General features: G+C 37.9%; 1 protein-coding gene and 1 long non-coding RNA gene across 2 annotated transcripts in view; one reads left to right on the top strand and one right to left on the bottom strand.

Moving 5' to 3' along the window:
• Positions 1-277, top strand: part of LOC127511492 (uncharacterized) — a 12,620-nt gene extending 12,343 nt beyond the window's left edge. The window contains exon 2 of the long non-coding RNA XR_007930042.1: positions 1-277. This exon is cut by the window's left edge and continues 489 nt beyond it. This is a non-coding gene — a long non-coding RNA (uncharacterized LOC127511492).
• Positions 1-15,904, bottom strand: part of snd1 (staphylococcal nuclease and tudor domain containing 1) — a 179,029-nt gene that overhangs the window by 112,719 nt on the left and 50,406 nt on the right. Inside the window, exons 13-15 of the mRNA XM_051892313.1 lie at positions 15,558-15,668; positions 14,533-14,605; positions 11,268-11,409 (exon numbers count right to left, since the gene is read on the bottom strand). Coding sequence (XP_051748273.1) covers positions 11,268-11,409; positions 14,533-14,605; positions 15,558-15,668 — 326 coding nt within the window. The remainder of the gene's footprint in view (positions 1-11,267; positions 11,410-14,532; positions 14,606-15,557; positions 15,669-15,904) is intronic.

The raw sequence follows: 15,904 nt of genomic DNA, 5'->3' as shown, positions 1-15,904 counted from the left end.
AACCAAGCACTAAACAGGCACAGTGTTATATATTTTGTTCAATTGTGTACTACTTTATTCTAAATGTTTCCAAGAATTTGTAAATTCAGAGAAATTCACAATTTTAAATAGTGCCCGTTCCTTATCGCCTATCTGCGTTATCCCTGGTTTCCGCTTGTACTGCATAGTAACAATGGCAACAGACGTCAACAGCTGTGTAATGTCTAGCTGTTTCATTCAAACATTATGGACCATGGCAAACTTTGGGACAAAAGGAGAAATAAAACGAGGATCAATATCAGCGTGGCGTTTTGAGATGGCAAGAGCTTTGCGACAAACTTCGACTTGACAAAGACGCCGCTCATGCACGTTATTAGACAGATAAGCAATGTACATAAGATGAATCAATGTTATATAGCTCAACACGAAGAAATGTTAGAATATCATCAGTATGTTATTCTAATGTTGCTCTAGCTTACAGTTAGTCTCATACAGCCAACAAACTAATACACTGAAAAACATTACAACTTTCAACACACTCAAATGAAGTTTAGTATGATAGTGTAACGTTAGACCAAGTGAAACAACGCTGCGTTTTTTTTTTATTCGTCAATTTTAATTCGTCAAATAAACTGACCTGCATGAGTAGTATTTCAGCACTTGTGAGTAGTTCGGTAGAATGAAATGTCCTCATTCCTTTATATCCCCCAGGACTCGCGTGTGGCACTCATATCTGACTTTCATTAGCAATAGCCCACGATTCTCGGCCACGCCCTGCTTCATACCACAGCCATGTTAAAAAACATGAATGCATTCACTAAACATTATTTCCCCATACACATTATTAGATCCATCGACCTGACGATAATTTCCATGATTCCACGCTCATTCACTGTCATCAATCTATGCCTATGTTATTGTTTTGAAGAGGCTAGCGACCCCTAGTGGCGAAAAAATACAGATTGTGCCTTTAATAGTATTGTGTTATAAAATTATTTTTTTCACAGTTAAAAAAAAAATTAAGTGATGTGAATAGGCCTTAAAGGGATCGTTCACCCAAAAATGAAAATGGTCCCATGTTTTACTCACCCTCAAGCCAACTTAGGTGTATACGACTATCTTCTTTCAGGTGAGCACAATCTGAGATATCTTTAAAAATATCCTGGCTCTTCCAAGCTTTATAATGGTAGTGAAACTGGGGGCATGTTTTGAAGCCCAAAATAAATGCATCCATCCATCATAAAAATAATCCATACGGCTCCAGGGGGTTAATAAAGGCCTTCTGAAGCGAAGTGATGGGTTTCTGTAAGAAAAATATCCATATTCAAAACTTCAAATAACTTCAAATAACTAGTTTCCGGTGGACGACCGTATGCATACTGTGCAAGTCGACCTGCCCCAAATGAGGAACCCCTGAAGCGATGTATGATGCAGGATGTAGGAGTAGCGTAAGTTTAGACGCCTCTCGTGGTTTAAACAAATAGGGCTGGGCAACGCATTCAAGATCCTCTCCTCATATCAAAATCCTTCAGCATTTCTCTTTAAAATTTCTCATTTTAGACTTCTAATTCGTGACCGGTGTTTTGTTTTGCTCTATCCTCTGCGCTTCCACGCTCATCGCTGTGTCATGCGTTGGATCAGAGGTTACTCTTCCGTAGCAAAACGATTCGTGTGGCCGTCTGTCGGAAGCTAGCTACAAAACCCCATCACTTCGCTTCAGAAGGCCTTTATTAACCCCCTGGAGCCGTATGGATTATTTTTTATGATGGATGGATGCATTCAAAGGGCTTCAAACACGCCCCCCATTCACTACCATTATAAAGCCTGGAAGAGCCATGATATTTTTAAATATATCTCCGATTGTGGTTGTCTGAAAGAAGATCAGTCATATATACCTAGGATGGCTTGAGGGCAAGTAAATCATGGGATAATTTTCATTTTTGGGTGAACTCTCTCTTTAAAAGAACACTCAGTACTTTTCTCCCCTTAAAAAAAAAGTTTTTGCGCAAAGAAATACATAGAACTTCTGCAAAATATGCCAAAAGTTCTTCAAAAAGAGCTGGGAGAGAGTTCAGACTGATGCCATACAGCAGCAGCTGTACACCAGCACAAACCACCGCCAACGCACGGAAATTCGGGATTCAATCCAAAAAATGTCCATTTTATGGATGTGTGAACTATGAGACGGAGAAAAACAGATGAAAAGAATCGAAACGGAGACAAAACAGCAGTTAATAAACTAAATGCATCAAGAGTCCCCACACTTTTCGACTAATGAATTATTCATTGTTACTGGATAAGCATTTTTGTCATCAGTTTAGAGAGACTGTGATCATCACAGTACATTTCAATTTCTAACTAAGGAAATATATTAGAGATAAGAGTATAAAATTATTACAAATCAAATACCAATTAGTATAGTAAATAAAACAATCAAATATATATCTTTGCTTACTTAATATAAAAATGTTGGAGCTCTTTCTCCATCTAAGATATATATATGGTTGAAGCCAGCCAAGGCCAGACTGTAAAAGCAGGAGCTTTGGCACTAAAGACAAAAGAAACCTGGAAAATGCAGCGCTCTGTAAAAGCACTTTGAGGCCTTCAACTGCACTACAACAGAGAGAACAACGCATGTTAGTAATACAAAAAAATATCGTACTACTTTTCCTCAAGAGAATCACCAACAAAGTGCAGCACTCAGACAAGACACTCTCTCGCCTGAAAACAGATGACACGCTCTTAGCGCAGCTATACGCTCTGTTATGTGATGTACAGAGCGATGCCCTGCGTCACTGCGGCTCCTTTACGACAGACAGGGTCACTCTTCATGACATTTACATCAATCCATTCGTGATCACCGCAGCCAAAACAATGTGACAGCACTAGAGCTTTGAGTGAAAATTGTTTGCATCTGAGAACTGTGTGTGTGAGAGATCCTATCTCTTCAAATAAAAATGTCTGGACTTACATAACCAAGCACAGTTTAGAGTTCGGAAAGCAATTTCTCACTATGCTCACCCAGATGAGAGAGGGAGGAAGAATTGTGCAGTATCCCATTTGATCATGAAATACTTAAAGCAGCTTTGAGTTTTGGTGAAAAACACAAACACACACCATTTAAAAAGATGTACATTACCATTCAAAAGTTTGGGGTTGGTAAGATTTCTTTTTTGTTTGTTTGTTTTTAAAAGAAGTCTCTTATGCTCACCAAGACTGGATTTATTTGTTAAAATAACTGATTTCTATTTTAATATGTTTTAAAATGTCATTTATTTCTGTGACGGCAAAGCTGTATTTTCAGCATCATTACTCCAGTCTTCAGTGTCACATGATCATTCAGAAATCATTCTAATTTGCTGATATGCTGCTCAAGAACATTTGTTATTATCATTGTTGAAAACAGTTGTGCTGCCTAATATTTTTGAGTAAATTGTGATAGATTTTTTTAGGATTCTCTGACTAATCAAAAGTTGAAAAGAACAGCAGGAGTTTTTTTTTTTTTTTTTGTAACAAATGTTTTTAGTGTCAGTTTTGATCTATTTTGTGTCTTTGCCGAATTAAAGTATTTACTATTTAAAAATCTTACTAAACCCACACTTTTGAATGGAAGTGTAAAAATGCAAATAAATATAATAAGCCACAGTTGGAGGACAAAATTGACTAAATGTAAGTTGACATGCACTTTTTACATTACATTTTAAATGACTTTTCACTTTGAACCGTATACTCATATAAGGCTGTTTATCGTTGCCTAAGGCACCAATTAAGCATCAATTATATATTAATATATTAAGGTACCAAAGCAAAATTTTGGTACTGAAAAACTCTGATCCTCACTTATCCTCACTAACCACTAGGCATTTGCTTTGGCATGAGAAATGTCTCAAAACAAGCTTAAATAAAAGCTAATGGCCAATAAAAAATAAATTAAAAAGCCCTTCGATGTGTCCCGCCCCAACTGCTTGAACAGGAAATACGTCAGTGCATGAAAGAAACCTGAATTCATCAAACCACTTAATGGGGTCTCCTCTCTTCTCTAAAAGCTCCTTGATAAAAGCACCTTTCTTCTCCATATATGTTCTAATTCTGCTTGAGGAATTAGCAGAGCACAGAGCTCTCCATCTATGAAAAGATGCAGGACTGAGGCCAACCAAGGCCAGACCTTAAAAGTAGGAGCTTTGGCACTAAAGAAATAGGAAACCCAGACAATGCAGTGCTGATGCATTTGATCACAATAATGAGAAAAAGGAAATATGGAACTGAAAAGGGTTACGTTCCAGACTAGAACTTGAATACTCAAAATTAAAGCATAAAACTCCACCATGTATCCAACTTGTGAGTACACACACGCGACCGTGGATTGGCCTGCTCCAGAGGACCTAAGCTTTGAGCAGCTCATCAAAGTTACATCAGGACCAGAGATGCCCTGAAGATGGAAGATCCCTCCTGCCGATGCCTCCCATACACCTCTGTTGAAACACACCCCTTTGATGTCTGCTTCAAACCTCTCCTCCCACTTTCTTCAGCCGTCTTTCCCTCTTTCACACTTTCGCTTGCTCTTTATATGCAGGAAGGAAGGACACTGTTGAGAAGAAGGGGTGCACTCTGTTCTAAAATCAAACAAGTGAACTTTCCTTCTGATCGGTGCTCAGGAGGGCAAAGAGAGGAGGGGAGCACACCTCAGGACACAGATGAGCAGCTGGCAGTGCACACACACACACACACACACACTTCGAAAAAACAGACGAGTCGCAATGCAGTGCAATGCAAAGTCCCAAATCTCTTTATTTGTAACTGACTGTATCTTCAATCCACCCATATTATTAATACAAATGAAATGAATATTTAGTTTGTTTTGATTTGGCTCAAAAATTAATCAAATTAAGTTACGTTTATGATACATGGTATTTTATAAAATATGAAACTTTTGAAATCATTAAACAATATGCCACTAACTTTGGCAGCCCTAACATTGTAAAATGAAAACAATACCTAGAACACTAAATTAAAACTAAATTGAATAATCAACTAAAAACTAATCCATAACCCTGACATATACTAAAAACAGACCAGTTGGGCTCAGAAAAAATAAAGTAAGCTTTAGCATCATCTGATCACAGATGCAATTTGGTTTTCTAATACAACAAAATTCATCAATTTTAAATGTGAATCAAGAGTCCAAAAGCTTTTCGGGGTCACTTTAAATTAAACCAAAGTCAACTATATCCAGTTCAACTTTTTTTTTTTTTTTTAAATCCAAACATAGCTCTAAAGTCAATAAGAAAACAAGCTGCAGCCCAGTGAGTGTTTTAAAATGCCGATTGTTTTAAAATGCCTTCCTTTAGAGAAGAAGGTTAATGACCCTAGACTGAAGAGGAGGGCCTCTTTATTCTAGCCAGAGATGTTTTGCTATGGGTTTGACTCTCTCAATTTCAAGACATGATGAACCTAAACATTTTTCTTTTTAAGAGAACATGTTTGAACAAAGCCAATTTATTTCCACTCATTTAAGGGAGCATATTCTACACTTTTACCCCCTAAAAGGTTTCTTGGACAGTCATAATTTAGTTTTACATGACCACAATCAAGGGTTTATCAAAACTTTTGATATTTATTCTTCATAATGATTATTTGTAGCTCATTTTTTAGTTAATCTTTCTTGGAGGGAAAGTTGAGTTACAGTATGTTTTCATATTGAACTTGCAAATTATCAAATAAAATTTCTTGTCAAAATATTTTTTGATTAAAGGTTAACTGAGTAATTTCTAATATTTGTATAGTGAAAATTCACTCCCTGCTTATGTTTTGCACATGAAGCTGTAGCAACACATCAGGCCTGCTTCAACATCTGTTGAAGTGCCACAACACCGTAAACCGCAATGATATCGCTGGAAAAGATGCATTTAAATAGAAAAGAGAGCGGAATAAAATAAGAAAGCAAGCAATGAAGCATTTCTGCCCTTTTAATGCGGTAACCTTTGCTGGCGCGCCTGTGGGTGGAGAGGCTTTTGCCATAGCAACACTAATAGGGAACTGTGTGCTGTAATGGAGGGTTGAGTGACAGGAAGCTTGCCTATCTCTCTTTCCTTCTCTTTCATTCGGGCTTTGGCATTGTCTGACCTTTCAACCACTGAAGGCAGAGGGTCCTGTTGATTGGACGGCTGCAATCTGTGGTCTAATTTAGTACTGAGCTCATTCATGCAACAATCATTTGGAGAAACTGTCTGTGTGGACACATACAGATACAAACCCACGACCACTCTAATGAAGAGATGAGATGGGAAAGGTTTTCCTTTGTGCACACTTGTTTAATTACATATCTAAATGAGAACATTGCCTTCTATTGTTTATAAATACAGCTAATTATAAATTACTATACTAAACCTAAGATTCTGCAATCTTTGCTCATGGATGCTCAGTTCATCAACTATGGACAATTTTATATCCCAGAGATTGCTTTAAAACTAATGGCAACAAAAAAAAAACACAGCATTATTTGTGTGCGTACGGACTTTTGGCCACCAAATGTTGCCCTTATTACAAGAGCTTGTAAAATGTGTGTAAATGTCTAAGAAATCTAAGTAAAATCTACGTAAACATTACTTTTATCAATATTTTTGTGTGACATTTTCAATCAAGCATTAAAGGGCACCTATAATTCCCCTTTTACAAGATGTCTCTGGTGTCCCCAGAATGTGTCTGAAGTTTCAGCTCAAAACACCCCACAGATCATTTATATTATTATAGCTTGTCAAATTTGCCCCATTTGGATGTGAGCAAAAACATGCCGTTTTTGTGTGTGTCCCTTTAAATGCAAATGAGCTGCTGCTCCCAGTCCCTTTTCCAAAAGAGGGTGGAGCTTTGACAGCTGCCACTTCCGTTGCTCAACAACAAAGCTGGAGAATCTCACGCAGCCAAAATGATGATCTTCATTAACCGTTTTCAGCCTTACAATGGTCAAACCAGAGTCGGACACTGATGGAGAAACTGGAACATCTGGATGTTTCTGAATGGTTAGTGGATAAATTTATGTAGTTGCTGTAGAGTTGATTCAACTTATCGACTAGTATGTGCCGTCATGTTAATCTTTTGTGCAAATCCAGTGTTGAATTGACCCTTGTTGTGAAGCAGTCCGGCGTAAAATGACGGCATGGAAACAACAATCTACTACAACAACTCTTCCTCTTCTCTAAAGCAGCCCTACATGGCCTCACCCCCTTTGTTGTGTGTTTCCGGGGGCAGGGTTTATGTCAATTTTAAGGTTTGTGATGTCACTAACCCGAGAAGAAGCTTGTTGTAGTCCCTACCAGCCGTTTGTTATAGTCCATAAAAAGCAATTTCTGTAAAAGAAAATATCTCCCTTTGCATAAAACTTTGCAGACATTGTTTATGCTCAAACAGTAACATTACACACTAACTAAAGTTAAAAAAGTGAAATCATAATCAAGGACCCCTTTTAAGTTAAAATGTTTATTTTTAAGGATACATAAAATGCTTAATGAAATTAACAATACAAGTAGTTAGAATAAAATATTTCTAAGTATTAGAAGATATTTCAGAATATTTGTTATGAAATTTTCACCACAGAATGCTGTTGAACAATATACAATTTGTAGAAATGACACTGGTGGGAATTTATTTTTATAAAGAATTAAATAAAATTTACAGATTTCTTTTGTGTGGCACATATAGCTATATATAGTTAGTAAACAAATAAAAGTAGTGATAAAGTCAAGAGCTTTAAGACATTTCTAAAAGGTCCACAAAGTTGAAAGTGCAAAAAGTTGAAGAAACACCAAGTTTTGGCATTTACCAGCAGTTAACTAGTCAAAACTTGACCCCTTGGGGGTCAAGTTGGGGGTCTCATATCTGTGACTCCACACAGATATGAGACCTCAACATGCAACCATAAAATCATACAAATTCTGAGTGCAGAGCAAAGCCTGCAGGTAACCAAAAACAATCTACACTAGTGAGTTTTTTGGCATACTGCCCTGTGTGTCGTAAAGTCAATAACCTCTTGAACTGCTGAAGAGCTTTCATATGTGCAGTAGCACATTTCACAGCCACTAGTGCTGTCAGTCTTTTCCTTTTTCTGATAGAAAAAATGGCTTCCACAAACAAACACTAGAAACATCAGAAGGAGCCGTGCCAGGAGAACAGATCCCCAAGTACCTGCGACTGAAAAATGGGGATCATTTTCAACTCAAACCATCAGCTGAATTTGACTCTTAAACACTCAAAACAAACTGCTTCACGAAATTTCCCAGCCTACATGATCAAATCACATAAAACCAAGAAAGAGAGCTGAGGCAAACAGGAGGAAATGCATCTGAAAAATGAATCATTCCAGAAAATTTGAAAAAAACAGAGTGATAGAGGTTTTCTGTCCAAAATCTCTTATAGGAAGAAAGCGAGAGAAAAAAAATAATTGCAAAAGGAAAAAATAGAGGAAGGAAAAGACAAAAGACACACTCAGGAACAAATGACCAAATTAATTGAAATATCTCCAATGACGATATGCACAATTAAGCACGGTGGGGGTGGAGGGTGTTTGTTCTCCGTTGGGGAAAGTAGAGACAAATAGATGGAAGGATGGAGGGATGCAGAAATAGATGGGCGTCTATCTTCTCTGTTTTCAGGGTGAATAATTAGACCTGATGGTGAGAGGACAGAAATAAACTCCTCAGAAATAACACCAATCAGTCAGCAGCTTGTTCTGAGTGATATGGAGGAAGGTTGAGGTCGAGGTTGGGAGGACACTGATGTCAGTCACGAAGAAATTGAGCGACCACAACAAAGTGACAGTCTCTTTATGTAGTCTAATGAAGCTTGAACGTTTGTGCACTCCATATACAGAACCTTGTGATGTTTCCATGTTGTGTGCAACTCGAGCAAATGGTCAAAATCCCACCCTCCATTGATCCAGAAAAGATTTTATTTGTTGAAATAAGCTTGGTTATTTTTTTGGCATCCAATTAGAGATTCTAAAATGTAGCTTTTTGATGTAGCTGTATAAAATAAAATTGTGTACATAATGCTGGAATATCTGGAAAACATTTACTTTCTATTATTATAATAAAACAGTAATGTCAAATTCCGTAAATTTTAACTTGTATTTATTTAGTACGTTTTTATATTTTCAAACTTTAAACTATTTTACGGACATCTTAGAAACCCTATTGTAGCCACTGGGGTGTCTCCGAACAGTTTGAAAAATATTAATTCAATTTTAAATTAAAATTGAAGCCACAAATATTCAGTGATTTAGTCAAATAGTATCTTAGTGGATTTCTAAGCTAACTGGATAAGCTAAAGTAACAGGTTATCCTGCTAAGCTACTAGTTACTAATTATGCTTTCAGTGTAAGATAACGTGGTAATACTTCACAATAGGATTCCATCCATTATTAACATTAGTTAAATCGATAAATAACATGAACTAGCAATAAGGTATTCATTTTTGACAGCATGTATAAAACTTTGTTAAAGGATTAGTTCACTTTCTAATGAAAATTAGCCCAAGCTTTACTCACCCTCAAGCCAACCTAGGTGTATATGACTTTCCTCTTTCTGATTAACAAAATCGGAGAAATTTTAATAAATATCCTGACGTGTCCGAGCTTTATAATGGCAGTGAACAGGATCAACGAGTATGAGCTGAAGCAAGTGCCTCCATCCACATCCATCCATCATAACGTACTCCACACGGCTCGGGGGGTTAATAAAGTCCTTCTGAAGCGAAGTGATGCGTTTGTGTAATCCATATTAAACAAGTTATGAAGTAAAATATCTAGCTTCCGCCAGACCGCCTTCCGTATTCAACTTTCGAAGAAAGTGTAAAACGCTGATCAAAACGCTTACGCTACGTCCTACGCCTTCCCTATTCAACTTACGGGAAAAAAAACGTAACTGACGTGACGCCAGTTACATTTTTTTCATAATATAATAATATTTCGTGGATTTTATTTATTTTATTTTTTTTACACAAATGCATCGCTTCGCTTCAGAAGGCCTTTATTAAACCCCCAGAGCTGTTTCACAACATTTATGTTATTATTGTATTTTTGATCAAGTAAATGCAGCCTTGGTCAGCATAAGACCTCTTACAAAAATATTTAAATCTTACAGATCCCAAACTTCTGAACAGTAGTGTAAATGCTGAAATGAACAATGTTTTTAAAAAGTTAAATGTTACTGTTAACATAAATACCCTAAAATCACAAAAACCTATATAAAAATGTCAAAGGGTGAAAGATTTGACAACACCCGCAAATGTGCCTGCGAGAATGGCAATTGGCTACATGCAGAGTACTGATTGAAGGTCAGAGGTCACAGATGCTCCACCATCTTCCCTGATGTGCAGCAGTAATAGCTGTACCTGCCCAGATACTTTCACACAAGCATGTCCACATATATGTTCCACACAGAGAGGGCGAGGAAACTCAAGAGGAAGAACAGATGCTGAGTAGCAAGACCTCACAGCCAGCAAATGTGACACTTAACCTTCTATCAGATTGAGCCCTTCAGATCCTCATCTTGCCTTTAGGAGGTCAGAGGCATAGACAAAACGCCTGCACAAAGTTCAGCTTTCCAGACTTGCTAGAAAACACCAGCCTCCACAGGTCAGAGGGGAAGGACAGAAGGTATTCAATCTCAAAACTCCACTAGCACAGCAACTTGAGAAGAAAGTTGCTCTTTCCACAAAAATCAACTCACCGTCAAGCTTCAGGCAAGAAAATGTGAAGAGATACTTTTATGTTGTGCATGAAGCGTGTAAGAATTATTAAAGGAATATTTCTTATAAAAATGAAATTCTGTCATCATTTACTCACTCATGCCTTTCAAAATCTGTATGACTTTCTTTCATCCATGGAACACAAAACTTGTTAATTATAGTAGAATGTTCTAAGCAGTTTTTTCCACATTGAACGGTGACAATGGCTGGCAAGCATTTCAAGACAATTTTTGGTGAATAGCTTTCCAGTCTATCAATGGCCTCAGAAGTATGGAGCACTTTCATGGTGCTTTTTTTTTATTTTTGGAGCTTCACAGCCCTTGGTCACTGACCACTTTCATTGTATAAATGAGAGCAATGGCATGAGAACGAGAAAATGATGACAGAATTTTTATTCTTTTTAGGTGAACTGTTCCTTGAAGTTTTAAAGAACCGAACAAAACAAAGCATTAGACTGGTGGTGTAACAGCGGTCAGCTGCCACATTGTGGTCATTATGTGGTCACAGATGGTGGCGTAGTTGACAGGCCGGGGCCGACTGACACTTACCAGCGAGCAGGAAGGTGATGAGACATGTCTCTTTGGGCATGTAGAGCTTGAGTCTAGAGCCACTGAACACGTACTCCACCACGGCTTCCGAGCGGCCCGCTCTCTGCAGGAATGGCAAGAACTGTTTCGCTTTCTGTGTCTCCTGTGCAAGAGATGTGAGAGAGGAAGGGAAAAAAAAAGATCATCATTAATTGAACTGGTGTTTAAAAACCATATGAAAAGAAACATTTATAAATTTGTTACGCTTCGCTTTATTGCGCTTGTTACACTCGGCTGCATTGCGTCGTACACAACACCGTTTGACTAAAAACTGAACTTTTTATGCATTTTGGATGTTAATTTAGATAACAGCTTTTTAAGGGCCTGAAAATGCAAACTTTTGAAAACTGGTTCAAAGGGCAAGCTCTTCATGTAAACTACAAAAACGTGAATTTGTGAAAACAGTATTACGCGTTCAGTCTATAGGCAATTTTTTTTTTTTCTTTATAAAGAGACAACTACTGGCCTGCATTTTTAATCGTTTTTGTGGATTCGTGTGAACGGGCAACAACGTTGTTATCTGTATGTGAAAAACGCAAAAGGAAAAACTTTTTCGTTTTTAGTACATCTTCGTCATGTAAACGTACCCTTAGACTGGTGATGCTTGGTTTTGTGCAAATGACAGAGCCACATTAAAATTAGCAGCTGACATGACAATTGCCATGTCAATTACCAATCACCAGTCAAGAAAATTATTTTACGGAATTTAATCCAGGGATCGATGGCATGATTGAATGCAAGAATTGTTTTTAGACCATCCCAAAAAAAAAAAAAAAAAAAAAAAAAAAAAAAATTTTATATATATATATTATATTAATGAAACATTTTAATAATAAATTTATAGAGCTTTATAAACTAACCATTTTTTTTAACACCACATTTTTAATGACTAGCCTTTAATGGCTAATTCAGTTGGTTACATTACATTAGTTTAGATACTTTTGATTTGTATTTCAAATTGGACTAGAAAATGACAGGCAAATTGGTGATGCCATGAGCCATTATGGTAGAAGGACAGCTCTATTTTGAGAGTGTCCTGACCAATGGTGTACTTTTAGAAGTGAGATTGGCCATCTTGATTTGACAGGTGAGGTTTTGGTGTGTAACAAAGACACTTCAGATTTCACTTTAAATATTGCTGGTTCCTGTGACTCAGTACACCACTGCCGCCCACTGCAGCTAGAAATACAGCCATGACCCACACATAAAGAAAAGGAAACCAAAAGACAAAAAAAAAAAAAAAAAAAAAAAGGAAAAAGGAGAAAGAGAAGAAAACAAACACATCCAAAGATAAATGGTCCTTTCACAGACCCAATCCAAACGACATTACTCTCACTGTCAGTCATATAACGAGGGAATCTTGTTTCTGGATGAGAAATGAGAATGTTACCATTTGAGAATGACACTCTTCTCTCACTCTAAATGCCTCCTACACAAACTCGGGTATAAATAACATCCTGAAAAAGTTTACAGACAGCTGCCATACACTTCATTAAAACCTGAGGAGCTCATTCATGAATGCAGAGATAAGAGGAAGAGATAGGAAGGAGATAGTTGAGGAGAGGTGAACTGGAAGTCAGCGGATGTTAAACGTCAGTTGCTTCACACACCAAGTAACAAGCCTGTCACCCAGCAAATGACATTTACAAGCTAAGTAAAATTTAATCTTCATTTGGTGAGGCACCCAAACAGAATTCGCCTAAAAACAACTTCAGAGTTACGAGCATGATGACTTTATGGGTGGAAAGACTATTTTTAGATGGGTGTTCATTAATTTAATGGTCAGGGCCGTAATGCAGCAATAAATCAGCTGTCATAGGGTGAAGCTTTAACATCAAAGATTCGGGAGAGGATTCTGGAATATAGAAGACATTGGTAAAGCCGTTCAACATTCAGAACACAGTCACGGGTCATGCTCAGGCCCAGACAGAATCTTCGGCTTTACGGAAATCGTCGGCAGCCCTGCACAGGACTTGCTCGAGAAAGATTTATCACTTTGTTTTTAGACCACGAAATCAACAATGTCACCAAAGAAGTGTGTTTTTGGTTGTGAGGGAAAGATAACCTTGCTTCCCAAAGAACCCAGCATTAAGAGGAGCTAAGAGTTTTGTGCTCACGCATTACATTGATGTGCTCTCGATATTTGTTATTAAAATAACATTAGAAACTTATAGTTGCAATCACTTTTTATTGGTTAAAATGAATGGAGAATATCTTGTGTTTTTCCGTGGCTGCTCGAGCCCTCAGGATCGGCGCTTATGGTTTTACAAACAAGGCCCAGTTCAACGCTGGATTTACAGATTGTTTGAAACTGAAAGATGGAGCAGTCACAGCGATAATGATCCCGGTCATGAGTCGGAACCGCAAGTGGTGAGTAAAACTGCTTCAAATGTCTTTTGTTGGCAATAGTCGCCTAAGTGCATATAATGTAACCAACACAAACGTAATGAATTCATAAATTCATTACACGCTATATTCATTTTAGTGATTCAAAAGTTATCCAGGGATAATGTGATGGTGAATTGTGTGTTTAAATACATTTGTTTAGCTGACCATTGATAGCTTGTAGACGGTCACTACACAAAAGCTGTGCGTGCTCGTCACGCTTTAGCTCCGCTAACACGGCACGCCTCCAGACGCTTGGCTGCTTTCAGAAAGACTCAGTACAGCGTATGTACCTTTTATAAATATGATAAGACTTTTCTGAGATATGAAGGATGCTCTACTACTCTATAGGTACTCAAGATTAACATGAGATTGGCAGAAACTGTGTGTGATACCCCCCCCCCTTTAATTAAAGCATGCAACAGGAGATGTGATGCAGTGAATGTTATGCCAGTGTATGAATGGCTAAGGCTGGGTAAAAGTATTAATAATATCCAAAAATGTGATTTTCAGTTTATTTGAACAGTGTCCATCCTGCAGATATCACTGTGTTCTGATGAAATCAGTTTACCTCAGTTGTGAGTTCACTGATTGGTTCTTTTAATAAACAGTTCAAAAAGATGACTTGCCAATTTGAATCAGTCTAAAACACTGCCATGTATAATTTACAAAATATTTTTCTTAAGTAAAAACAAATGGACATAACTAAAACACATCCAAACAAATGAATCAAATCTAAGCAAATCAAATCAAATCAAATCAAATCAAATCAAATCAAAGAGTTCACTCCGATTCAATGTGGGACTGGTTATGCTAGGGGTCCCCAAACACACAAACTTACCCCTGAAATGTCTGCCACCCTGTGAATGGGCACTTCTTTCTTGCTGTGAAGTCCTTTACCGTTCTTGATCGCCCTGCAATGATTCAAGAACTGTGTTACAGTCGAAATGTTCAGAACAGGCCCCCAGAACATAAAACCATTTCTGCCCCAGCCTGAGAAACCAACCCTTAAACAAACCCACCCATTCACCATCCCTCATACCACAAAAGAGCCAACAAATCACATTTATAGGCCAGTAGTTCTCCTGCATCACACATGGGAATAGATATGGTGTCTTGTGTGCGTCTGAGTGCTCGATCAGTGTAATAGTGGTTGCTGAGTGGTGAAGCCTGCAGATTACAGTAGATACAGAAGGAATGAGAGACGTGTCTTAGGCCTCTTTAAGGCAGATGTAACTGTGGCTGTAGCGTCCCTGGTGTCCAATCACATTAGGTGAAGAAGAGAGGAAGAGAGAAAGCGTTCATCCAGAGGTTGATTTCTCAGAGGATGTAGGGTAACGACCAGCAATCTATGCTAAAAATAAATTTGAGGCCCACAAACCTCCCATCTCCGCTGGCTCCATGGGGAATCATTACCCAGAGAGAGCGAAGGACAGGAAAATAGAGGAGATGTGTGTGAATGCATGTGCACTTGAGAGCAACACCAAAAGTGAAGAATAGAAATGGAAAAGAAAGAACAGCAGATAAGAAGCGAGTCTCTTTCTTTCGAGAGTCACCCCATCTATCGCCGACCACAAGATTCAAATCTCTTTCTGTGCAATAAACCACCCTTCAAACCTCAGCACCGCAAATCTATATAATTGTAATCATAGACAAAGAATAAAAGAGCCATGCTTTAATGCTGGTGGTTAAGGTATGAGCTCTGAGACTGATATTACCCCCATGAAAGGAGAGCTAACCAGACAAGCCATGACTAACTGCAAAGAACAAAATGGCTCCATTTCACAGACGGCTTCTCCTTTGCAATGTGCGAGAATATGGCCCATATTCGCTCACCGGTGGTTTTATTTTAGTGTTCTGGCTTACCTTGCCTCTGCCGCCAGGAGCTCGTCATAATGGGAAGATCTTTGATCATCATCCTGGCGGTATCTGATCACTGTGGCGAGACCTTTACTGACCAGAGCCTCAGCAATGTTTCTATAGAGAGAGCAAAACAGAATCAGATGTTGGTATGAAATTTAAAATTTAAAGACATTATGGTCACAAAGTTTTTAATGTCTAACAAATGCTGTTCTTTTGAACCTTCTATCCAAGGAAAACCAAAAAATATAAAGCAGCACTACCATTTTGAACATTGAAGATAATAAGAAATATTTCTTAAGGACCAAATCAGCATATTAGCATCATGTGACACTGAAGACTGGAGTAATGGC

This window comes from Ctenopharyngodon idella, chromosome 4 (genome assembly GCF_019924925.1).
Source record: "Ctenopharyngodon idella isolate HZGC_01 chromosome 4, HZGC01, whole genome shotgun sequence".
Taxonomy (NCBI): domain Eukaryota; kingdom Metazoa; phylum Chordata; class Actinopteri; order Cypriniformes; family Xenocyprididae; genus Ctenopharyngodon; species Ctenopharyngodon idella.
Note: the sequence above shows the minus strand (reverse complement) of the source record. Positions and strands in the feature narration are given on the sequence as shown.